Here is a 27,008-nt window from a genome sequence, read left to right as displayed (position 1 = left end):
TGGAAAAATCATGGACCAGGTCCTCAGGAATCAATTTTGAAGCACTTAGAGGAGAGGAAAGTGATCAGGAACAGTCAGCATGGATTCATCAAGGGCTGACTTGGTGACTGACTAACCTAACTGCCTTTTATGATGAGATAACTGGCTCTGTGGATGAGGAGAAAGCAGTGGATGTGTTATTCCTTGACTTTAGCAAAGCTTTTGATACGGTCTCCCACAGTATTCTTACTAGCAAGTTAAAGAAGTATGGGCTGGATGAATGGACTATAAGGTGGATAGAAAGCTGGCTAGATTGTTGGGCTCAACGGGTAGTGATCGATGGCTCCATGTCTAGTTGGCAGCCGGGATCAAGCAGAGTGCCCCAAGGGTCAGTCCTGAGGCCAGTTTTGTTCAATATCTTCATTAATGATCTGGAGGATGGTGTGGACTGCACCCTTAGCAAGTTTGCAGATGACACTAAACTGCGAGGAGTGGTAGATACCCTGGAGGATAGCGATAGGATACAGAGGGACCTAGACAAATTAGAGAATTGGGCCAAAAGAAATCTGATGAAGTTCAACAAGGACAAGTGCAGAGTCTTGCACTTAGGACGGAAGAACCCCATGCGCTGCTACAGACTAAGGACCGAATGGCTAGGCAACAGTTCTGCAGAAAAGGACCTCGGGGTTACAGAGGACGAGAAGCTGGATATGAGTCAGTGTGCCCTTGTTGTCAAGAAGGCTAATGGCATTTTGGGCTGTATAAGTAGGAGCATTGCCAGCAGATCGAGGGCTGTGATAATTCCCCTCTATTCAGCATTGGTGAGGCCTCATCTGGAGTACTGTGTCCAGTTTTGGGCTCTACACTACAAGAAGGATGTGGAAAAATTGGAAACAGTCCAGTGGAGGGCAACAAAAATGATTAGGGGGCTGGAGCACATGACTTATGAGAAGAGACTGAGGGAACTGGGATTATTTAGTCTCCAGAAGAGAAGAATGAGGGGGGATTTGATAGCTGCTTTCAACTACCTGAAAGTGGGTTCCAAAGAGGATGGATCTAGTGGTAGCAGATGACAGAACAAGGAGTAATGGTTTCAAGTTGCAGTGGGGGAGGTTTAGGCTGGATATTAGGATAAACTTTTTCACTAGAAGGATGGTGAAGCACTGGAATGGGTTACTTAGGAGGTGGTGGAATCTCATTCCTTAGAGGTTTTTAAGATCAGGCTTGACAAAGCTCTGGCTGGGATGATTTAGTTGGGGTTGGTCCTGCTTTGAGCAGGGGGTTGGGCTAGATGACCTCCTGAGGTCTCTTCCAACCCTGATATTCTATGATTCTATGATTCAGGAATAGGCCCACAATTTCACTGTCTTTTTTGCCTAAATCCTGTATGTATTTCTCCCACAGGAATAAATAAAACTTCAGTTATAGACCCAAGTATAAAGACTTGGTTATAATTCCATGCTATAGTAATAGGAACCCAAGGATAAATGTGATATTTCAATTTTGTAAAAAGAAATGGTAACATCCTCACTGAAGTTTAGGCCCTTTATTTTGATGCGTTTTTCTAACTCACAACGAGCCACAATCCATTGAAACACAGAAAAAGAGGCGACTGAGCACAAAACTGTGCTTGCTCACAAAGGGAAAATTTTGCAAGGTCTGAGCAGCCAAGAAAACATAGAGAAGATAGAGAGGAGATGAACATGATTGCTGTGCTGCACATGTTGAAAATTAGTCATTGTTTTTAAGGTTCATAGACATGGATAAGAGAGACTGTCCTAACAAATTTTCAATCTTTAAATTTAATCTAATCTAACAAACTCATTGTACTTGAATATCATCTAACAACTGCATTGTACTTGAGCATATACTGACAAACTCGTGTCTGAGTCCATATTGACAAACAGAAGCACATCGGTTATTTCATAGGTGAGACCTTTAAAGACATAGTTGGGAGTTAGGTCTCCAACTCCCATTGACTTTCAAAGGGAGCTGGACTTAGATATCCCTTTGTGTCTTAGAAATATCTCCCCCTTCATGTCTTTCAATTCTACATTACATACAAGTTCTAACTAGAAAATCTGTAAACACACTCTCTCTCCTGATCAAATGCAGTTCCCTGTGGAACCAGCAGTAGATATCCAAACTAAGTCCATTCTAATAGTTTAGACCAGGGGTAGGCAACTTATGGCACGTGTGCCAAAGGCGGCATGCGAGCTGATTTTCAGTGGCACTCACACTGCCCGGGTCCTGGCCACCAGTCTGGGGGACTCTGCATTTTAATTTAATTTTAAATGAAGCTTCTTAAACATTTTAAAAACCTTATTTACTTTACATACAACAATAGTTTAGTTATATATTATAGACTTATAGAAAGAGACCTTCTAAAAATGTTAAAATGTATTCCTGGCACACAAAACCTTAAATTAGAGTCAATAAATGAAGACTCGGCACACCACTTCTGAAAGGTTGCCGACCCCTGGTTTAGACACTGTCTAAATGTTAACTTATTGCTAATAGATAGCAGAATAGAAGCAAAGGATATTACTTTGAATTCTATTTTTCTGTACACTGTGTTCATGGAATGAAAAGATACCAGAGGAGGATTTCATAAAATGCTGCTTCTTCCTGAAAAGTTGGCAGAATTCTGACTGATAAGACACAGGAAGAGAATTGAACTACGTACTCGGATTGAAAAGATAAGTAAAAGTGACCTAAACCGGGTGATTACCCAGGGACTGGGTGCACTCATTTAATGTAATCACTTTTGGTCTCAGAACTAGGTTTCAAACTAATAATGAGCAAACAGCAGAAGGGACTGAAATTGGAAAGTTTGGGAAAACCTCCCTCCAAGGATTAGGCTGCTCTCCAGACTTTTGGATTTATGCCCTTCTCTGTATGGAATTACTTTCCACACACACATATGGAACCCTCTGCAACCAAGTTCCTCCTTGTTCCCACTTGTTCAACAGCCAGGCTTGTACCCTCAGTCACTTTCACCCAAGTCAAGGCCTACTGGCTTGTCTCTCCTCTAGTTATTGTTGTCATCTTCTTCTTCTCACAGCTTCCCTTTTTATTCCTTTTTTCCCTTCTCCCAAACCATTCTCCCCTCATTTACACCAAAATAGTTTTTTCTGGAAAAAAATCAATAGATATTCCATAATCAAGTTATGTTTTTCTAGTTCAATGCAATGAATGTAATGTTACTGCCACATAAAAAGCCTTGTGTGAAATCACCCCTTAACCCATAGAACAGACAGTGAGCATGCAAGTTGCGCTCCTCAAACTAGTTGGTCAATATGTCACAACCATGTCTCTTAGAACTAAGATTTAGTTCATTTGTTAGTTGATCTCCCTGCTGAGACTGCAGACAAAGGTGCCAATTGCTGACAAATGTACTAGTAATTTTTGTGATGTGGATATTTGCCCAGGAGGAACTAAAGTGGGACCACCAATTCATTTCACATAAGCCTTTGAAGAGCATCTGTGTGGTACTGCCTTTTTGTTACTACTGACTGGTCTAAATGTAATGAATCTCTTAGAAGTGAAAAACTCACACAGCCTACTCCCATCGAATAAATGATGAGTTAAAATGTAAATTCTCAATTGTAAATCTAGCAATAAACAATATCATCTATATCAGTTGGCCTAGTAATCTAGCACTGACATGGCTCTTGAGTGCAGCTGGAACTTTATCCTCTGCACAGCTGTTAAATGGTGGGAGCACCATGGAAGCTGCACTATCAGCCCTAGCAGAAAGGATCACTTTGTGTTGTTCCACTAAAAACCCTCTGACCTATTCACAGAGCAAAGGGGAGATTAAGGCCCAAATTCATCACTGCACTAGTGATGAGCCCATCTCAGAGAGGCAAGAGAGAGACAAAGTGCCTCCCCTACCCTGCTACTGATACCTATGACTGTCAGGGAATAACAATGGAAAGTCCTTGACACATTAATTGAGAGACCAGGGACATAAACATGTCCAACACCATCCAAAGGAAAGAGTCCAGTAAGGTTCAGGAACAGGAAAGAGAGGACTGCAGGGACACTTAGAGCCTGAAGAACTTCCTGGTGGAATAATGATATAGAGAAATTTCTTAAAGATTTTTACAGGGTCGCCAGAGCAGCAGCCAGTATGCAGGGCTGCCCAGAGGGGAATATTGTATTCTATAATATTGCAACTTTTATTTTATGGAAGAGGCCCCCGAAATTGCTTTGCCCCAGGCCCCCTGAATCCTCTGGGAGGCCCTGCTGGTGCGACTGGCTCCAGGCCACTCCAGCAGCAGCTGGTGCAGCTGGCTGCAGAGCCGCCCGAGCGGCTGGCTGTGGAGCCACTCCAGTAGTGGCCGGTGTAGCTGTCCCCAGCACCATCTGAGCAGCTGGCCCCGGGGTCAGCTGCTTGGGCAGCGTTGGGGTCAGCCACATTGACTATTGCAGAAGTCACAGAGGTCACAGGAAGTCACAGAATCTGGGAAAAGGGGTAAACAGAGAGGTGGCAAAATTTGCAGGTGATACAAAACTATTCAAGTAGTTAAGTCCCAGGCAGACTGCGAAGAGCTACAAAGAGATCTCTCAAAACTGTGTGCCTGGGCAACAAAATGGCAGATGAAATTCAGTGTCAATAAATGCAAAGTAATTGCATATTGGAAAACATAATCCCAACTATACATCTAAAATGATGAGGTCTAAATTAGCTGTTAGCACTTGAGAAAGAGATCTTCGAGTCATTGTGGATAGTTCTCTGAAAATACCCACTCAAGGTGCAACGGCAGTCAAAAAAGCGAACAGAATGTTGGGAATCATCAAGAAAGGGATAGATAATACAGAAAATATCATATTGACTCTATATAAGTCCATGATATGCCTACATTTTGAACACTAGGTGCAGATGGGGTCGCCTGATCTCAAAAAAGATATACTGGAATAGGAAAAGGTTCAGAAAAGGGAAACAAAAATGATTAGGGGTACGGAACAGCTTCCGTATAAGGAGAGATTAATAAGATTGGGACTTTTCAGTTTGGAAAATAGATAACTGACGGGGAATCTAATAGAGGCCTATAAAATCATGACTAGCATGGAGAAAGTAAATAAGGAAGAGTTATTTACTCCTTCTCATAACAAAAGAATTAGGGATCACCCAATGAAATTAATGGACAGCAGGTTTAAAACAAACAAAACAAAGTATTTCTTCACACAGTGCACAGTCAACCTGTGGAACTCTTTGCCAGAGGATGTTGTAAAGGCCAAGACCATAACAGGGCTAAAAAAGAACTAGATATATTCATGGAGAATAGGTCCGTCAATGACTATTTGCCAGAATGGAAAGGGATGCTGTCCTTAGCCTCTGTTTGCCGGAAGTTAGGAAAGGGTGACGGGATGGCTCACTTGGTGATTACCTGTTCTGTTCATTCCCTCTGGGGCACTTGGCATTGGCCACTGTCGGAAGACAGGTACTGGGCTAGATGGACCTTTGGTCTGACCCACTATGGCCGTTCTTATGTTCTTAATCTCTTGGGTCTGTGGAAATAGACTGGAAGCAGGTGTCACATTAGATATCTGGAATGTCCTGCTTCCATTGGGATTAGAACCACCACAAGAACTGGCTCTCTTGGGGCTACTACAGAATTTCCAAAACTAGTAAGTGTAAGGAAACATGGGTTTAAGGTGAAGTTTGGGGGCATTCTTGTTTTTATCTGAACCAGTTCCACTTCCCCCTATAAATGCATGGGATACAAAAATTTGTTCAAGGATAAACCCTGTACTGCAAAGTCTCAGATGAGGAAGACATTTTTCTAAGGTACAATCCATTTTTTTAACTTTTATGGAACTACACAGAGAAGTCTTTAAAAAACATACCATTTGTCAGTTTCTGCTACTCTTCTAGATTCTTACCTACAACAAGAGACAGAGCCTGATTTTAAAAAACGGCATCCATTTTTGCAGGCTACCTACAAGTCAAGTAGTTAGATATCTAAATCCAACATTCATTTTTCCTGAAAAACATACAGACCCTTTTAAAACATTGTCCTTCTATTTTCAATAATTGCTTAGGACCAATTTTATAAAATAGCTTCCCTTAAATTCCATAACAGGTGTCTGATTCATGCACATTTCAGTTATAATTCAACATCAGTTATTTTAAAGTGTTTCTGCTTACCCCTGGTAGCCAATGTTACAAGATCTGAGAAGTTCCAAAAAGCTGTGCCAGACCAACTTGGCTGAGTATTTAGCAGTCATGATAGGATACTAATACTTGGCAACTAAATCAGCAATATATTTTTGCACTGCACACTACCAGCATATTCCCAAAACTGATGGATTTCACATTCTAGTAAATGGCCTTATTTTGCTTAGGTGGCAAAAGAGGAATGTGTATATGTAGTTTGCAAGATAGCTGTAATGTGTGCCTTTTCGTAATGTTCTTTCATGCTCTGTTCACTGAAGGTTGCAGTATGTTTACATGCAGTATGTTATTCAGCCACTAGAGGTCACCTTTAAGAAATTACTCCCTGTTGGCCTAATTGTTCCCATTGAAGCCAGTGAGAGTTTTTCCATTGATTGCAATGGGAGCAATTAGAACAATGCTGAACACTTTTGAAAAGCCTACCCATAGAGCTCTCTGTGTGCTGTATAGATTTCTAAGCAGGTGGGTGCTCCCTGGTCAAAGAGAGATACAACGCTGGAACTCAAGCTGTGTGGACATCTGTTTGTATCTACGATGGATAGTTTTCTTTAATAAATACCTTCTGTTTAAGATGGACCAGGAATCCTTATATCAGGACAGTGATGCTGCTCCCTTGGAAAAATAATATTAGGTCTGATTCTGCTTTTATTGAAGTTAATGCAAAACTACCATCAATTTCAATGTGAGGCGGAGCAGGTCTATATTGAGCAGCACTCCTGAAAATAGAACAAGACACTTATTTATATAGTGAAAGGTAACTGACTGGCTCCTGTGGTCAATCTTATGTTGACTAGAAAGATTCTTTGGCTAGAAACCCACAGTAGTACTGACCTTGACCTCCACATGTACAGCATGACTATCATTTGTGTGATTCTGTGTTCAATTTAACTTCTTGCTGAGGTGAGAGAGTGTTTCTGCGAAACACCTGCACTATAGACTGTTCTGACAGACTGTCTATCAATTTATGTCTCCTCTGCATGGTAGCAGCTACTAGCCCCCTGACTGCTGAATGTTGTGTGTGTGGTTCTAGTGTCAGGACCTGCCCTTTTATGGAGTTGAAGCTTCCCTAAAACCCAGCTGGCAATACAATGCAAACCATTTCCTGCTGCAGTCATTGCTATCTAGATGTACATAACTTGGCTGATGCCAAGGTTTTCAAAAACGAGTGCTTAAAGTTAGGCTTCTAAATCCATATTTAGGCACCAAATCAAGTGGCCTGATTTTCAAAAGTGCTGCTGAGCACGTGGTAGCTCACATTGTGTTTAAGCAACCTTTCTGCCCGCTAGTATAGTCTTTGGTGTAACTCAGAGACGTTTCAGAGACATGCTATGTTTCTGTGGCCCCAAGGGGCCCTCCTTGCAACTGAGGACAGTGGGAGCACAGTGATGCTCTAGCAACACCCTCTCTCCCCCCTCTGGTTAAAGCTGTGTCGTGTAGAGCAACTACATGTGCTCCACACACTCACCAGGGGATTCTCCAGACACCCTATTAAAACAGCAACCGAGCTGTTCTGCGGCACTGGAGCAGACTTTAGCTTAAATGCTGCTCTCCCAGTTACATCAGCAATTTCAGTGGAGTTAATCCAGCCTTATACCAGTGTAAGAGAGAGCAGAATTAGACCTGCAGTACTGGCCTTAGCACCTAGATTTTGTAAAATATTTGATCAACGTTTTTGTGATTTAATAGAGACCCCGAAATTTTTGTTCAGAGAAGAGCAAAATTAGATCAAAAAGGGGAAATGCACAGTATGGTTATATATTCATCTGAAAAATACCTCTGAAAGGGCTCAGAAGATACATGCTGGGCTTACATACTGTGTTGTTCAGACAAGGAAACACGTTCATTAAAGTGTAACTTGCAAAAACATATGTCTTGTATATTTGAATTATATTCCTGGATGTAAATAAGAGCAGGCAAAATTTCAGTTTATCAGTAGCATTAAATAGGCAAGTTGACATATGAGAAAAGTTATATTCATTTTAGGATGAAAGTTCACCAACTCATCCTTTTGGTAGAGGAGTAATCATAGGTTGGCATACTAAGACTTCATAATTACATGCTAAGTAATCATACTGGAAGTTTTCTGCTACATCTAACCCAGTCATTAAATCTTTTTAGAAGGCCTGTGAGCTAAAATTGTTCTAAGTGGCAACCAACGCAGTGGTGCAGCACCAAAACAAAGTTCTGGCACATGCAAGACCTTGCTTCAAAGACAGGCAAAGTATCATAGGCTTTAGGCTAGTAAAGGCTAGACATGGTGGTTCAGTTCTCTGGGAGAAGACAGTGAGCAGGTCCAAGTGCCCAGCCTAAATGTGGTGCTCCTAGATGGAGAGTCCACCACAGATTGAACCCTGCCCTACTGGCCACAGAGAAAGGAGACTAAATACATATCAGTGGGGAGGAAGAGACATGAAAATGTGGAGGAAAAATGTGCAGTAAAATCTTTCCTGCACTCTAATTGCAACTTTGGCATTCTCTTAAAGGATACGTGACTAAAAACACAAACCAGTGGTACAAATTTGCAGATGATTCAGCTAACTCATATAATTATCAGAACCTTGAAAAGACAGCAACCGGGGTAGTTTGCTCTCTGGACAGAACTGGTATAATAGTACACATGGAAATGTTTTAAATGATCATCGAATCTTCGAAATGTGAAGCTGGAAAGGACCTTGAGAGGTCATCAAGTCCAGCCCCCTGCACTGAAGCAGAATCAAGAAAACCTAGACCATCCCTGACAGGTGTTTGTCCAACCTATTCTTAAAAACCTCCAGTGATGGGAATTCCACAACATCGCTTTAAAGCCTATCCCAGATCTTAACTAACCTTAGAGTTAAATATTTTTTCCTAATATCAAACCTAAATCTCCCTTGATACAGACCAATTGATCACTGTCCTCTTTGTAACAGTCCTTAACATATATGTAGAATATTATCAGGTCCCCCCTCGGTCTTCTTTTCTGAAAACTAAACAAGCCCAGTTTTTTTAACCTTTCCTCAGAGGTCAGGTTTTCTAACCTTTTTGTAATTTTTGTTGCTCTGCTCTGGCATGTCTCCAATTTGTCCACATCTTTCCTAAAGTGTGCTGCCCAGAATTGGACACAGTACTCCAGCCAGAGCTGTCCTGTCCATAGGATGGACCGGGGCAACTGCCCAGAGCCCTGCACTTTGGGGGGGCCCTGAGCTTCAGGGGGACATGGGGTCCAGGGCAGCCTGGGGAGATAGCGGGGGGGCTGTTGCCAGCAGCATCAAGCCACCTGACCCCAGTCCGCCCTGCCCTGCCGGCTCTCAGCATCGCTCGGGGGAGGGGGAGCTTGGGGGAAGGGATGGAATGGGGCAGAGAAGGGGCAGGAAGAGGTGCGGTGGGGGCTTGGGTGAAGGGGTGGAGTGGGGGCAGGGCCTGGGGTGGATGGGGTGGATTGTCCCAGGCCCCGTACCCACCTATGGATGGCCCTGACTCCAACTGAAGCCTCTCCAGTTCTGAGTAGAGCAGGACAATTATTTCCCATGTCTTACAAATAACACTCCTGTTAATACACCCCAGAATGACCTCAGCCTTTTTTGCAACTGCATCACATTGTTGGCTCATGTTCAATTTTTGATCCACCATCACCCCCAGATCCTTTTCACTTACCACCTAGTTAGTTATTCCCCATTTTGTAGTTGTGCATTTGATTTTTCCTTAGTAAGGGAAGTATTTTGCACTTATCTTTAGTTATTTTCAACTTGTCTAAATCAGAACAGTTCTCCAATTTGTTAAGGTTGTTTTGAATTCTTTGATCTACTATTTCCAAGCAAGAATTAAAAGTTAAATGCAAGCATCACACATGTGACACAGAGGGCCAGATTTAGACAGCATTTACACTAAAGTAACTCCATTAGCTTGAATGATGTCCTGCTGCATTTACACCCTGTAAACGAGATTGGACTCTAGCCTGGAATGTTATGCAAATAATTATTTTCCCCTAGGAAACTGGAATCTTTTTGTATCCAATAGATTCAAATAAGTGCAAAATTCTGTGAGCCATATCATGCCATCAATATTAAAGCACTATCCCCCCCTTCAAAGTCAATGGGGAATTTTGCTTAAAATTGTTGATTTAAATGATCCAGTAATTTTATTTTACTAAGGTTTTCACAAATATTCTGATTGTGTAAGAGAAAGGTCTATAAAACATCTGTTTCCATTGAAAATAAAAGGCTACAGAACTGACAGGTACACTTAAACTAAACTATTTACAGTATAACAGGTCCCAGGGTCTTTATCATTGAAAGAACGGATGATGAGCAAATATGAAGCTAATTTTAGTTATTGTCCTTTATTCATCTTAGATCCGCATTGGATTTTCTGCATCTTGGAGAACAGTAGAAGTACCTCCTCACCCTTTAATGCTATTACATATACTCCTGGGAATTTCCTTAGGAGTAGCACAGAGATCTTCATCAGAAATATCACAGAAAACTACAGTAAAAACATTAATGAAAAACTCCATCTGAACCTGAAGTTGTCTGAAGTAAAAGAGAAATCCTGGATTCCAACAACTACCCATCATTACTTCAGTACCACAGAAGAGGTAAGGCAGACAAGTTAATTGGAATATATTGGACCTGGTTTTCAGTCATTCTGTATCTGTGTCAAATGCATTGAGAAGAACCTTGAAAATGCAAGTGGACATATTCAGAGTAAGTGCATCCCAACTGAGCGGGCAAAGGCCAGGGTGCTATTTCTGATTTTCCAACTGGCATGCTGTGTGAACTGTGGTTCCATCATTATTGAAAAGAGAAGTGCTATTCCAACCTTATGAGTCTGATTTTCAGCTGTTTTGCAGGTGCGAGTAATTCCTATGTGCAATTTAAGTAGTTTGGTTAAATACATGGTTTGCAAGTATAAGCGGGTGATGTCTGAATGACTTAAATAATTGTGAGCTGGATTCAGCCTGGCTCTTATATTGGGGATATGCAGTGTGGAGACGGTGTAATGAGCTTTTTCACTGCCATCTTGCATAAGGGTCAAGGAAAACTACAAGCCCTGGGCTCAGGGAACCATAGAGGTTGCTCTCTCCTTGTTTCACTTAGGGTGCACTCACCCACAGAGAGAGGGCAGAAAGGGGAAGGAGGCAGACTTTGCCTGCTATTATGCATAGGCCAGAAAAAACAGCAAAGAGTACTAAGATGCATCCTGGAAAATGATGTAGTGGTGTACATGCAGACTCTATAGGATGCCTTCCAGCATTCTCTCTGTGTGCATCTCTGCAAGGTACAGTCAAGCACTGTGGGAGAAAAACTGCACCCTCCGTTTTTTGCACGTGCCATGTGTGGATGCAAAAACACAGATAATCTGTAAAAATCTGGCTATGCGCAGGCAGTAAGGTTTAAAGAATGTGATATGTAATTTGTTGTATCACTGCTACAGATATACTGATGTTTCAAATCCCCTCAATTCCATGTTGCTTCTATTGCCATGGGGTATTTTCTGTGCTAAAAAGTTGAAATAAGAAAATAAAAGTGTTTAGTTGTTACTTTAGGTGACAGCATTACTTTGGATGAGACTGGGAAATATGCTTTGTATCTGCCCAGTTTTGTGTGTATTCCAGTAGAACTAACAAGCATGCAGCTGTTTGGAGTGCTCTATAACAGTTTTCTGTTTATTCAATGGTCTTCACTGTAATGGTGAAATTCACCCTAACTAAGTGGGCCTGCCCAAGGACGTCAGCACCACCTAGGCTTTGCTCGGGGGAGGGCCGAATGGATAGATTGTGGACGGAAGCAAGGCCTCCACATAGGGTGACCAGACAGCAAGTGTGAAAAATCGGGACAGGAGGTGGGGGGGGGGAATAGGAGCCTATATAAGAAAAAGACCCAAAAATTGGGACTGTCCCTATAAAATCAGGACATCTGGTCAGCCTACCTCCACATCCCTGGTTTGCACGCATTCTGCATGAGCTAGTGTGGAGAGCAGTGCTGAAGGTAGACGGGGAGCAATGTGCCCCAGGATTAGGCAGATCCAGAATCCGAACACCCTGCACAAAAGGTACAGAGAGGCTGTAGCTGCTATGCCAGCACATAGGCTGAAGCAACTGCAGCAAGAGGTAAAGTTGCTGCACTGCAACCCAGCAGTCTGGTGCTGAGCTGAGGGTGGATTTTGCATTGCATCCAAGTATGATTTGATTTTTCAGGCATCATGCAAGTGATTTAGATATTACCTTATATGATTTGCATTCAAAGTACATCAGGCTAGCTCTCTCACACACACCGTTAAGGTACATGCACCCCCTACTAGAATGCTAAGTGCCTACTGATAGCTTTCCTCTGAATGGAAATTTTACACAATATCTTCTGTTGTTAATAGCAAACTTACACTCTGCCTCCCCACAGTGACACAAAGTACCCCATCAAAGTTTTGGAAAAATCAGGCTACATCATGATCTAGTGAACTTGGGATTCCTAAATTACAGTCTTGCTTTTGCCACTGATTCACATCAGTGGACATCAGCAAATCACATAAGTCAAATTTTTCAAGCCCAGATGCCTAAATGAAGCACGTAAATCCATGTTAAGCATTTACATGAAAGTGATCTAATTTTTAGAGGTATTGAACACCTGCAGATCTCAGCAACATCAAGCCATTTTAATTTAGGTGATTCACTTTAGTCATACAAGTTTTAACATTTTTGGCCTTAAATTACTAGTCTTTCAGTTTCCCTGTCTGTAAAATGGGGTTAAAATATGTATTTGTCCACTTGCCATGGGTGTTTAAAGGATTGTATGTTTGTACAATGCTTTGAAAATAGAAAGAGCTATGTAAGTACGTAGTATCATTGTTAGGAACACAATGCTGTCTGTGAACAGTACCAACACAGGCCAATCTCGATGGCTTACAGAATAAAAGCCTTGACGTTGTTTGACTGTGAACAAACCCATTTTGGGGGGACAATGGTGGCACTTGAATAAAACAAAATGTTTAGTTTAGAACAGCTTTGGGTTGCAAGTAAATCTGCAGCTTGCACTTTCAAAGCTGCGACAAAAGCTATGCAAAGCCCATTTCCTTCTGATTAAAAAAAAAGAGAGAGAGCACAGTTGGTGTTAAAAAAAAAAAAAAAAAGGCAGGAAACCTTGGGAAAGTGTCTGAAAAAGACTGGAGCCTGCTATTAGACACACGTCCGGGCACTCCCAAAACTCACTTCCAGCTTTTTAAACAAAAAAAAAAATCTTGGCTGAGCAGACTGATTCAGTAACTGCTAAAGGCTGTGCTTACTGATTTAATAAGACTGTGTCTGTTCAGTACCAACTTAGAATTAATTATTTGGTACTATGCTGTTTATTCTGTTAAAATATAGTATCATCCGTGACCTATCCTATCCCTTATTCCAGTGTTGGAATAGACATCTCTGGAAATCCTTACCCTTGAGCATCACTGTCCTCTGCAATATACAGAAGGATTCCTAGAACAAACCTATACTTATTTTCCAGTGGAAACACAGGAAGGGTGAAGCTTTTAAAGCCTTTTCAATTGCAGGAGTAAAAATCAATCACTCACTCAATAAAAAAAGAACTGCTTCTCAGTTTAAGGACAACACAGAAAAAGCAGTAGCATCCTCTTACTTGTGAATCTCCCAGGATGAAATTTGAAATTTGGCTCTCTTTTGCCATATAGCACAATACAATTGAATTATTCTGGTTGGAAACAACCTCTTCAGGAGAATTCAATCCTTTTAGGTGAAATACAACATTTGGTTGAAGCTAAGAAGCTTCCCCTGATTTCATTCAGACCAAATGGTAAAGGAAAGGGCAATTGGGCTAATTGTCTAGAAACGTACCTGCAAATTTGAACAAAAAAAGTTTGCCATGTTCCTCAGACGCAGATTTTTCTTCTTTCGTGCCAAATGTATATTTAGTTTATGTATTTTTAAAGTACATCTTTGTTATAATTTAAGATTCTGAACATGTTGCATTTGCAGAAGTACTCATGTTTGATCTACACAAGTTAAAAAAAGACAGGTGCTTTAAAACATGCACATGTTGAAATAGGGAGCTATATATTTTTTTCTTTTCAGATATGCAATACCTATAGGTCTCTGAAGATTGCTGTTCCCTGGTATGGTGACAATATTGATAATGTTTTGTCCTTCTTGAAAGCACTATCTCCTCACTGTTTCTAAAAATGATCTTGTAATATCAGGAGTACTTGTGGCACCTTAGAGACTAACATGTTTATTTGAGCATAAGCTTTTGTGGGCTACAGCCCACTTCATCAGATGAAGCTTATGCTCAAATAAATTTGTTAGTCCCTAAGGTGCCACAAGTACTCCTGTTCTTTTTCTGGATACAGACTAACACAGCTGCTACTCTGAAACTTATAATATCAGAAAGTCTGAGTGGCTAGTGCAGAAACAGACATCACTCGAATTGATTTTAACAAGGTACCTCGATCATTTCAGATCTACATTTATTTTGTTCTAACACACATGCTGCGTGTTACCTATCACACTATTGTTTATCACTTTAGAATAGTATCAGAGGGGCAGCCATGTTAGTCTGGATCTGTAAAAGCAGCAAAGAGTCCTGTGGCACCTTATAGACTAACAGACGTATTGGAGCACGAGCTTTCCTGGGTGAATACCCACTTCGTCGGATGCATGTCACCAACGAAGTGGGTATTCACACACGAAAGCTCATGCTCCAATACATCTGTTAGTCTATAAGATGCCACAGGACTCTTTGCCACTTTAGAATAGCTCTTTGGGGCAGAGACCATCAATTTGTACCGTGTTTGTTCAGTGCCTAGCACCATAGGGTCCTGGTCAGTGACTGGGGTTACTGGCACTACCATAATACAAATAGTAAATAAAAACAATACTAATGTTATCACTACAGTTTATGAATCACATAGTTGTGGTTACAGAAAAATTGTAGATATGGCACTGAAATTGATCCAGCATGATCTCATGTTTGGGTTGCTGCTCAATTTATTGTTTATGTCCCTCATTTTGAGCCAGATTCTGCCACATTTGTTGCAATGGGACTATATGCAGAATAACGTGTTGATTGTAATACTGAGCTTTGCATCAGTGGACTCCTGCACACAGTCCCACTGAAATCAGTGGAGCTTTGCACAGGTGTGGGAATCCACACTCAGAAAGCTCCATGTGGGCTCAGAGACCAAGATACTATTCAGCACAAGTAAAACTGATAGAAGTTTCATCTTTTCACACTGTTGGATCTTGCTTATCAGACCAATCACTTATTTCTAACAATAGACAGAAATATGCAGCACCCTCCTCCCCTTCCTCCAAGATGGTTAACAAACATAGCCATTTTTAACTCAAGGCATTTTTTCATGTCAGTGCCCACAGAAGAAAATGTAACAATGCTGCTGATAAACTTGCTTAATTGTTGATCATGAAAGTTAAAACGCTTGTACATTATATAGTACTGAAAATACAGAAATATAATATATCCTGTTTAAAGGGGGGGGCGGAATCCTACCCTTTTTCTCTATTCAACTCCAAATGTACCCAATCTGCTTCTAGCTTGTTATCTATCCTGATACTGTAAAAGCAGCAAAGAGTCCTGTGGCACCTTATAGACTAACAGAGGTATTGGAGCATGAGCTTTCGTGGGTGAATACCCACTTCATCAGATCCGACGAAGTAGCTATTCACCCAGGAAAGCTCATTCTCCAATACGTCTGTTACTCTATAAGGTGCCACAGGACCCTTTGCTGCTTTTACAGATCCAGACTAACACGGCTACCCCTCTGATTCTATCCTGATACTGAAGGTGTGAAACAATTCTAGGTATATTCCCCCACCCCGACTCCTTGTTTGCTAGGGCTTGAAATGTAAAAAAAAGGAAATGGGAGTAAATAGGAGAAGTGGTGGGTTCTGCTGTTGCTTCTGCTTCTTTAGTGTATGAAATTCATTTTCTTTGTTCCCTGAGAATCTGGAGACTTTCTTGCTTTCTGTGGTGTGTATTTTTAGTTTCAGAGCTATTCAGGGACTGGGAAGGAGATTGTTTCAAGGACAAAAGTTGAAGGTGGGGGAAGCAGAGATAACTTGGCCCTCTTTGATGTACTGGTTACTCCTCCATCCATGGAGTTGTGGAGAAATTAAATACCAGGGCATGCAAAGCCTTACATTATGTTTTGTGTCCTCACAGGTAGAGATTAGACTGGTGTGACTATGATAGAAAAATAAGGAATGAGTATGTTGACAGCTGGGTATTTAATCTTGGGCACTGCTGAAATGACACCGTGGGGCAGAGAGAGAATGAAGGGGGGGCTGAAACACTTAGCCACAACATAGCACTAGCCAGATGATGACTTTGCAGAGGCACCACCAGTCGCTAGACAGATGGGAAAGGAGGTTTGGAACCAATCTGTGGAAAGCCCAGGCTGGCAAAGCCTGGGGAGGAGCGGGGCTGGGAAAGTGAACTGGATGGGCCCCGGGGTGAGGCAAGCGTGAACGGAGACGGTTTACACGAGAGATTCCGCTGGGTGTGGGGAGAAGCCCGGGCAATCGGCATCGGGCCGCTGCGGAGTCAGAAATAGCCCTGGGATGGGAGAGGAGCCCGGGAGGAAGCGGGCCGGGGGGAGGAGAGGAAAGTGAAGGGGGAGAGCGAGAGGCGCTGAGCCTAGGTCCAGGAGGAAGGAGCGGAGGAAAGTGAAAGTCTTGGAGCAGGCTGAGGGGGGCACAAGGGGCAGCCCGGCCTGGGCGCCCTGCCGGCCGCAGACATTGGCTCCTGCCCCCCCCCCCTTGTGCCTCCGGAGAGGGACGCGAGGAAATTGCCTTTTGATTGCGGAAGTCGGCGGCCAGGGCTGAGGCAGAGTCAGCCGGGGTCAGCATGGCAGCGTGGGAAGTGCTGCGGCGAGCTGCCTCCTCCTCCTCCTCCTCTCGGAGCCTGCAGCCGGCCGCGGGCAGCCCCTGCGCACCCCCTGCCCGAAGGAAACCTCAGGGAGCCCGGGGCCCCCCCTGAGCGCGTGCAACAAGTGCCCTGCACCGGCCGGGGGGAGGGGGGCTCGACCCAGGACCCATTTTTGGCAACTTCGCTTCTTTATCCACCCCACCCCCACTCCGAGGATTATTGCAAATAAAACACTGGTGGCAATGCTGCGCTCGGCAGCTGGGGTCTCCTTGTGGCTGGCGCTGGCCCTCATCAAGGTGAGCTGCCAGGAGGGGGAAGGGGCGCCAGGGGGGACCCACAGTCTCCCCGATCATTTCAACTTCATTAAGTCCATCCCAGAGCAACTCACCTGCAGCCCCCTTTCCTGCTGCTCAGAGACTCCCCCCTGCCACTCGCCCACCTCTCCCCAGGTGCATTTCCACCGCCGCCTTCATCATTAGCACCCTCACCTCCAAACCAGGGGCAGGGGTGCAATGTCTCCTTTCCTTGACTCACTTTGCAAGTCTCCCCATCTGGTGAGCGGCCCCAAGACCCACTCAGGGAATCAGGTGAGTGCTGCAGAAGTCAAGGCACGTAGTGGCTAATCAGCGGTCTGTGTTGTCCTCTCCAGAAGGGGCATGGGCAGCCTGTGAAATGCGCCATCAACCTGACGGAGTGGAGGGTTTCCAGCCAGTCTGTCTATCTCAGATGGAGCAGTTTGGGGAATCTCTGCAACTTCACCCTGACGTGCAGCTCTGACAACGTCTCGCACACAGAGTGTCATCCCGTCCAGAAGACTAACCAGTCCTACGAATGCAGCTACAACGGCTTAGAAGCAGGGACTTTGTATCATCTCAGGATTTTCTCTCTCTCTGACACAGAAACGAGCAACATCTCCTTGCAAACAGGTAAGGGCGACAGGTGCAGAAGTGCTGCAAACATTTTTTTTTTTTGGCAGCGTAGGAAAGTGGGTTTGGGGTGGTTTGTTCCTCCAACTCCCTTATTTCGAAGCCGATTTTCCTGACCTTGCTTTGATGATGGAAAATAGAAGGCAGATGATGTCCCAAAGGATTATTGACGCTATTTCCAAAGGCACTTTAAATCTATATCGTTTGCAGCAGGCTGGCTGTAGAATTCCCATGCCTTAACTCCTTCCCAGTTGCTGTCAGTAAAAAGTGCTGCTGAAAAGTAGCACTCTAGGATTGAAGGCAGATTTTACTGTGAATAGTCTAGATTTGTTTAAAGGGTTTATTTTGTTAACAAATAGATTTCAAACTATTATACAAAACAGAAGATCTGTTTTGAAATAGCAGCATAAAACATGCTTTATGCTCTTCAAAGACGTTACAGATTCTCTGTTCATAGCATATTTGCTGCATTTAAAACACAACTATTCCATTATAAACCAACTGAACCTATCAAGAGTGGATAATTGACTGTCTTACTCTGCATAACTTTATTGGAAATAAGTTCGACCAATTTCAGCCCATGAAACTGATAGGTAGCTGTTCAAAGCTAATACCTTTTCCTAAAATAAAACTGCTTGTGATTATAGTTAAAATTAAAATGTATGTACATTTCCTGCAAATACAAATCATGGGAATACATGTGGTATTACATAAGGACCAGTTGTTCTCAATAGTTTATTGTATTGGAAACAATTGTCTATAAATATACGCAAATATTTTCTATCTATATTCTGCAAATGCAAATACAATGCAAATGCATGGGTTTCCTAAGCACAAACAATTTATAGCTTTAAAACAAAGAACTGCACCAAACTATTGACTTCAGTGGGAGAAAGATTGGACCCTTTCTTACATATACTGATGTTTTAATTTCATATATTTCTTTTTTTTAAAGCTGCTGAAATATAATATTTCACAGCCTTCTGCTAGTTGCTAATACAGGACTCAAACCAGAGTTGTTAAAAAAATGTAAATAGGTCTATGATCTGATGCCTTCCTTTATCCTTTCCCGAAATTTTAGCTGTAGAGAGGCATTGCAATTTTTAAATGTAGTCTTTGTTTATGTCTGAAGCTGATAGTAGATGAATACTTAGAAGTGACCCTCTCTAATCCTCATTGCCTTATATCACAATTACTGTGCTGCTTCTCCAAATAATGTTAATTAACCTCAGTTAACTGGCAATCAATTAACTCAAGATAAAACAATCTAGTGTAGTCAAATCCAGTGTGATAGGCATATATTCAACACTAGAAATATTTTTCGTATGGCTTGGTAGAACTAATAGTTTCCACAGTAACAGAAATTTAAATCTATATCATGCATTGCTCCAACTGTTTTTAATATTGATGAGTCATATTTTAAAAGTAAAAATAACAAATTAACTTATCTAAGTAGCAGGTATCTATCACAAGCTTTGTTGAATGGTAAAGGTTTTTTATATAACCCTTGAATAGAAGATGAGCAATAGGTAGCAACATAGACAGCAGATCATATATTATATAAGTAAAAAGTGTTTTGATTATGTAATATTTAATTAGACAATGGTTTATATATATCATTTTTAACAGATTTCCATCGTGGTGAACAGCCTTTCACAGAATATAAGAAAATGATAGAATGATTGAAACAGATCTGTGTACAATCTTTTATTATCACATATCTTTTGGGTACAAAGTAATAAGATTGACAAAAGTTTACAGCTGAAATCCTCCAGATTAGTTTACCTTGATCTAGGTAAGGGCTGGGTTTGGATAGCAGAGAAGTTAGCAAGAAGGAGGGAGGGTTTTTTATACATATCTCTCAAGGAGATTGTGAAAATTGCCTATGGAAGCAGCTACTCAGGTTGCTTTATTTGCAATATTTCCTTTGCAATATTACCCAGCACCTGAATGTAGTCAAGTCATTTACATAATTTGTATTATGTATAGAAATACACAATTATCTGCCAAATGTAACTCTTCACAACGTTTTAATTAATGTCTTTGATTTGTTTTTAAAGAAGCTAATCCTTCATTTCCACTAGGGGCAACATTTTACTCTAGTCTTCTGGAAGACTTCCCACTTTTTTCTCACTGACTTCTAGTGGCAATACTTTTGTGAACTAAGTTATGGAAACTGAATATATACAGGCATTCATTCTTGGAAACTAACATATGAGTGTGTTTGCGTGAGGGGACCTTTTGGGTCAGATTATACTGAAAGGCAAAATTCCCATTGACTTTAATAGGAGCAGAATCAGGCCCATTGTGTATATCGATATGTATAAAATCATCTATGTTATATAGACCACATACATAACTTCTTGTGAACATTCAGTACTGCTTACGCTTTTATAGGCTGGTTCTCATGCCGAGTTTACATTTTGCCCATGACTTTTTGCTTAATGTCAAACGTTCACACTTACAATATGAAGTGATAGGGTAGTTAAAATAATGTTGAAGTTTAACTTACGTCTCTAAAATTAAAAAAAAAATTCTATCTTTATTTTGCTCCATTCTGCTTTGATATTTAAAGTGAGATCAATACATAGTAAATACCACACATGCTGCAATTCCTAAGCAAAAAGTTTAAATTGAGGAAAGCCTTTAATTTGATTTGGTTTTGTGAATATAATTCATACTCTTAAATTACTTTAAGATACTGTAATTTAATACGTTAATGTATTAAAAGAAGAACTTTATATGTTAAAAGACAGGGCTTTTTCTAATCAAGAAAAAAGAGTTTACCTAAATTACTATTTAATTTGACAACTGAAGACTATTAATTTGTAGAACATTGATCCAATACACCGCAAAGGTTCATTCAGGTGAAGTCTGTCATGGCAATGTTTACTAAAGACTCTTTAGTCTACAGATTATTAATTAGAAAAGACAATATCTGTACCTCTACAACTGGTCTTCACTCCCCCAAAATGTGGCATAAATATTATATATCTTGCTGTTTCATTTTGATAGCGGTGCTATTTTTGGAGAGCAGAAAATGAGAGGGGAAATGCTGATAATTTATCAGAACTGAGCTCTACAAATAAATTCTGCACTGTAAACCTAAGATAACAGATGTGATTAGGCATCAAGTTTGTGCCTTTGGCATATTTTAGTATTGATATTGGCAGTTCTGTAGTATTTAAATATATATAAACTAGTGTACAAGGTATACATTTACATATATCTATTCTGGACAATATTACTGATATTTTAAAATCTGTGATGACAAAATATGTGTCTAGGGGGCTGTCTTGTAACCCTTATTCAAATGTGAATAGGGACCACTGTATGAATAAAGGTGATAGGGTTGGATTTTATATGTTTTCAGATAAAAACACTTGGGTCCTGATTCTGCAAACACTTATGCACATATCTAACTTTTTACATCTGAGTAGCCCCTCTGAGTGACTTCAAGGCATTAATTAGAACATTAGGGCCAGATTCACAAGATAACTGCATTGGGCTCCATAGGCAAATTAGATGGAGAAACACCCATCTTCCCCTGGTTTGTGCATTGCACTAGGGCTTAGGCATCTGAACACCTAAAGGAGAGCAGCAGAAACTTTTCTGCACATTGGCAAAAACATGGGCACCTATGGAACTTTTACTGCAAAAACTTAGGTGTTGAGTGAGTTTAGGCCTACAGGGTTCAGCTGTAGCTGAGCAGGGGGCTCGTGAATCCCATTGGGGCCTGATTCTGGGATTTAGGCACCAACAGTAGCAGTTAGGTGCCTACGTCCTTTTTTCAATCCAGCCCTTATTTAAAAAAACAGGTTTACATTAGGAAGTTCTAAATTAAGGTTAAATTTGTGGGAAAATACATATTTTAAAATCCAGATGTAATTAAGGCTGGCTAACTTAGCTGGTTAGAGCCTGGTGCTAATAACACCAAGGTCATAGGTTCAAGCCCCATGCTGGCCACTCCATGTGCCAGAGGGGGAGGGATAGCTCAGTGGTTTGAGCATTGGCCTGCTAAACCCAGAGATCTGAATTCAGTCCTTGAGGGGGCCATTTAGGAAACTGGGGTAAAATCTGTCTGGGGATTGGTCCTGCTTTGAGTAGGGGGTTGGACTAGATGACCTCCTGAGGTACCTTCTAATCCTCATATTCTATGAATTGGTCTTTACAACCTTGAAGATACCCAAATAAAAACATTATTAAGCTATTTCCTTGGTTTCTGAATACATTATTTAAAACTTGCTATTGACTCTTATATTTTCATTCATAGAGACACTAGGTTTAGCTATAATTAGATGGGGTTTTAATACATTGTACAACATGGTATTAGGTCTCAGGTGGAGTCTTGTGTCCAGTTCTGGGCACCACATTTCAGGAAGGATGTGGACACACTGGAGAAAGTCCAGAGAAGAGCAACACAAATGATTAAAAGTCTAAAAACGTGACCTATGAGGGAAGATTGAAAAAATTGGTTTTGTTTAGTTTGGAGAAGAGAAGACTGAGAGGGGACATAGCAGTTTTCAAGTACATAAAAGGTTGTTACAAGGAGGAGGGAGAAAAGTTGTTCTTCTTAACCTCTGAGGGTAGGACAAAAAGCAATGGGCTTAAATTGCAGAAAGGGCGGTTTAGGTTGTACATGAGGAAAAACTTCCTAACACTCAGGGTGGTTAAGTGTAATGCCAGCAGACCCCAGTCATCAGCAGGCAGGATTGAACCAGGGACCTTTGGAGCTTAGTGCATGAGTCTCTACAGCATGAGCTAAAAGTCAACTGCCTGTTAGCTAAGGTTGTAGAGCAAACTCATTTTATCTGTCTCTAAGTGGTCTCAGTGTCACTAGATGGGACAGAACCACACACCTAGGAGGTGTGTAGGTTACATAAGCACTGGAATAAATTGCCTAGGGAGGTTGTGGAATCTCCATCAGTGGAGATTTTTAAGAGCAGGTTGGACAAACACCTATCAGGGAAGGTTTACATAATACTTAGTCCTGCCTTGAGTGCAGGGGTCCCTTCCAGTTCTATGGTTCTACGATATTCTCCTAAAGTACTACACTGGTAGATACTGTTACTGCCTTGATTCAGACTGGTTCCACTGACATATACAGGCACCTGTTCTAGCAACCACTTTGAGGTTAAGTATTTGAACTGAATAAAAATTCCATCACCCTAGTAATATACCAACAGAGTTCATAAACTTTGTCAGGCTCCAAGCCAATTTGGAGATAAGACTAAACCCCCTTATTTTTTTCTGTGGCTTTATAAACTCCACAGATGTTGATGGACCATCCTTGTAATCCTATAAACTGTGAGATCTTTGGGACAAATCTCATTTACTGTATCTTGTACAGCAGTGAGCATAATGGGACCCTGACATAGTCAGCCTGTAAGCATTACAAATTTTAAATAATAATAATCCTCTCCAGAGACATATTCTCTATTCATAATCTATAATGTTGTAGTGTGATATAAAGGTTTTATCATCATGAATTAGGGCTTCATTCCTCACAAGAAGCAAAACATTATGCAGCTCATCCCAAAGAAATTGATTGTTTAAGGACTGTAGGATCAGGCCCATTAACTAATCTTCACAAAATTCATGTGTAGTAGGTAAGTATTATCTCTGATTTATAGAAACGGAAACAGAGAGAGAGAGAGAGGTTAAGTGGTTTGCTGAAGGCCACAAAGAGTTGAGACTGGAATTTGAGAGTTCCCAGCTCTCAGTCCTGTGCTCACATCCTAGATTATATCTTTCTCATGGATAATATATTATGTTTCCATAATTACAATCCATCGTGTCTTTGGAATCTGCAGTTGTAATCATAACTAGTCTGTTAACCAAACGTACATAGAAGGGCTATGCATGTCCAGTAAGTCCTCTTACTAAAAAAATTCACAACAACTAAGACAGTAGTGCATTAGAATTAAAAAAAAATTAAACCCCCAGATTTATTTATGTTATATATTCAAAGGCATTCGTTCATTATAGAATAGTATAAAAATATCTTCATGAAAATGTTTTATTTCTGTGATATATCAGTATGGGACAGTTGCCAGCAGAGAATTTTATAACAATGTAAATGGTTGTTAAGTGTTTGTTTCCAGCCAGAGGTCTTTGAGCCCAGGCATTTCCCAATCTCATTGTTCCTTTGTTCTAACGGATGTACAAAGGACTGAGTGTTTTGTTTGCTGGGCCAGATAGATTAGATAAAGTTTGAATTTCTGAACTTCACCTTCTAGGCACGCAACTTTTTTTTTAAAATACACCTTGGAAATTAAATTCCACACCCAGCACAGTGCACATTAGGAAGAAACTGTAGCACGTAAAATAATAACGTGCTATTATCTTTGATATGATTTGGTAAGAGACATGATTACAGTGTTGATTACTTTTGTAGTCAGTCAGCCTAATTCTAATTCTGTTGTTTCAGCGAGAATGAAAGATCCTTCCATTTATCACCTATGGTTCTCCACTTAAGAATTTCCAGCATCTCTTACCTTACACAATGGTAGTATTTGTTTGACTCCAAAAGGGTGACTTTTTCTAATTCGACCAATCACCTTCAAAGAATAATTTTACATTCTTTCTATTTGCCAGATAATAGTCTTTAATGGATTATTATATTTTTTTTAGGTGGACCTGGTAGCAAAGTCTTATAATTAAGGTTGCCTGACACTTTCCATTACAACCTTCTGTTTCAATTGCTGTAGCTCATTCAAGCTTTTCACTGTTTGGCCTGAGACATTCTATGTTTGCACTTTGCCTCCGGTGGATTTTTTTTTTTTATTTCAGCTGAATCAGTTCATTGTTTCCAAAAGGTTAAGAGAAAATTAAGTAGTTTTGTCCATTTCAATTTTCTTCCATCTGTTATTTGAAGCGCTCTAGCGCCTCTGTGGTTTGAAGCAGGAACTTGAAATTCAGCAGAGTCCTCGGTTCAGAGATTTGCCTTATGTTTTCCTCTGAAATTCCTATCATATCAGACTGACACCTGGAAAATCACTATTTGCACATGTTCAGCAGAGCTTTTTAAAGGCGAGTGGTTAAAATTTCTCAACAGTCCATCTACACTGAGCATGCTCCAGCCCCAAAGAGCTTTCTCACAGACAAATGCCCCTGAGCACGCTCCCAGGTACAGAGTTCCAGATGAGGAGGAGGCAGGAAAGCAGCAGCAGCAGTAGCAGCTGCCACCATTACTTTGTCCTAGCAAGAATTGTTGTGCTGGGCACCAAAATGGAGACCATGAGTTCTAGACTCAGCTCTTTGCAGCCCTTATTACTGAGCAAGGCCTCACACCCCTGCCTTAGAAGGCAAGCAAGTTGCATTTCCTCCCATTTTACAGATAGAGTTGCACAAGGTCACTTCAGAAGAAGTTGAAAATCAAATCCAGGGCCACATTCTGTGCTGCACTAAAATGTATGTCCCAGCGGAGAGGGCGAAGGTGACTTGAAAACATGTTTGTGCCTCCCAGATTCTAACCTGCTCTAGCAGCCTGTGTGTCCCCCCAGTAAGAGAAGCCCTGGAGGATGCTCTAACTCACAGCAGCCTCATGAGGCTGCCTCCAGGCTTCTCCACAGCCCAGACTTTCCTGTGTGCAGAACAAGCCTGAAGCAGACCCCCTATGGAAGGGTCAGTGTGGTTTGGATGGAATCAGGGGAGGCGGGTGTTAGTTTGTTTTTTTTAAAAACCTAGACGTTTACATACAAGAAATTATATTAAAAGAATATTACTTTTGCCAAGTCAGGCACTCAAAAGTTAGGAAATGTCTGAATCAAAGTTGCCCATTTGTTTTATAGGGCCCCTGCCTTACTCAGGGTGCACAGTTAATGAAGCAGTGGGTTGAAAGAAGGAAAAGGATGGGTTTTGAGGGGGTTAAGATGCAGTGCTGGTATCCTGCACAGCTGGGATCTCTGCCTGGTTCTGCCACACTCTTTGTGTGCAGTTTTGCCCAAGATGACTACTTAATCAATTTGATGTGTTGTCAAAGAATAGTCCTTTAAAGTATAGACTCTAAAAGCTTATATACAGGTGGGGGGGTTGTTTTGTTGTTGTTGTTTAAGACATGGTGTGCAGGACAATACTTCTGGTATTGGAGACCCTTCCAGTAGAAGAGTGGATATGTATTGTCAGAAGGTGCTTATGCAAACTGAAGACAATAGCAAAAAGCAAAACACTATCATCATTAAAATTGTACTTTCATCTTTAAGAACTTTAAATTTACACACTTTTGTGTCCAACTTAACTGCTGGGAAATGCTGAAATATGTTGTGCATTTATTTGTGGTGTTGTATTGTGCATCCAACTAAAAACACCCTCATAGTCTGGCATAAGTGCCTGAAAGTTAGTCACTGATGCTCTAGTATTTATAGGCTACATTATCCTGAGTCATTATGACTGCAGGGCTGTTTATGATATAGTGATGCCATAGTTTTGTTGTCAACAGATTTTGAAACTTTTTATTTACACACACTGAAGCATGCGCTTTTCTATAATATACAGATAGCTGGGTTCTCCAGGGCCAACTTGTAGGAAGATTAGTTGTGTTTTCAGTGAGTATAGTGTTTGGGAATGGAATAAAGAAAGAATTTTCAATAAAGATTTGCAGTGGAATGTTGAAAAACTGGGAAATTGTTGGAACTGATTGAGCTAACCTGTAAAACTCTTCTAAAACCCAACTAAATTAATATTTTTGCTGTTATTTTTAATACAGATCCCTTACCACCAGCTAGGTTTGAAATTAATAAGGAAAAAACTACTTCCACAAGCTTTCAGGTCTCATGGAGTCCATCCTCAGGAAAGGTGGACTGGTATCAGCTACAATTATCTGATCATAATAATAAAAAGATACAGAATGTCTCAGTACAAGGAAGTATTTCAAGAAGAGAAGAGACCTTTTCCAATCTCACCCCTGGGAGCAAATACAATGTTATCATCACTGCAGTTGCTGGAAATAAAAGCACCCCAGCAATTCACGTCAGCGGATCTACTGGTGAGACCTGTTTTACTGTAGTGCATCTAAGCTACTGAGCATTTTTACACACAGTTAGAGGTTATGCTTTT

At 41.1% G+C, this 27,008-nt stretch overlaps 1 protein-coding gene across 2 annotated transcripts in view; it reads left to right on the top strand.

Annotated features, from left to right (window-relative positions):
* The window catches only part of PTPRB (protein tyrosine phosphatase receptor type B), a 92,103-nt gene that overhangs the window by 8,841 nt on the left and 56,254 nt on the right, over positions 1-27,008 (top strand). Inside the window, exons 3-5 of one of the 2 annotated variants that reach the window (XM_050934083.1) lie at positions 10,495-10,736; positions 17,675-17,951; positions 26,659-26,937. In XM_050934083.1, coding sequence (XP_050790040.1) covers positions 10,495-10,736; positions 17,675-17,951; positions 26,659-26,937 — 798 coding nt within the window. Of the gene's footprint in view, positions 1-10,494; positions 10,737-16,829; positions 17,322-17,674; positions 17,952-26,658; positions 26,938-27,008 lie in introns of those variants that run through there. The other variant, XM_050934092.1, reaches the window with a different exon arrangement.

This window comes from Gopherus flavomarginatus, chromosome 1 (assembly GCF_025201925.1).
Source record: "Gopherus flavomarginatus isolate rGopFla2 chromosome 1, rGopFla2.mat.asm, whole genome shotgun sequence".
NCBI classification, from domain to species: Eukaryota; Metazoa; Chordata; order Testudines; family Testudinidae; genus Gopherus; species Gopherus flavomarginatus.
The sequence above is the reverse complement of the archived record's forward strand: the minus strand, read 5'-3'. Positions and strand labels throughout refer to the sequence as shown.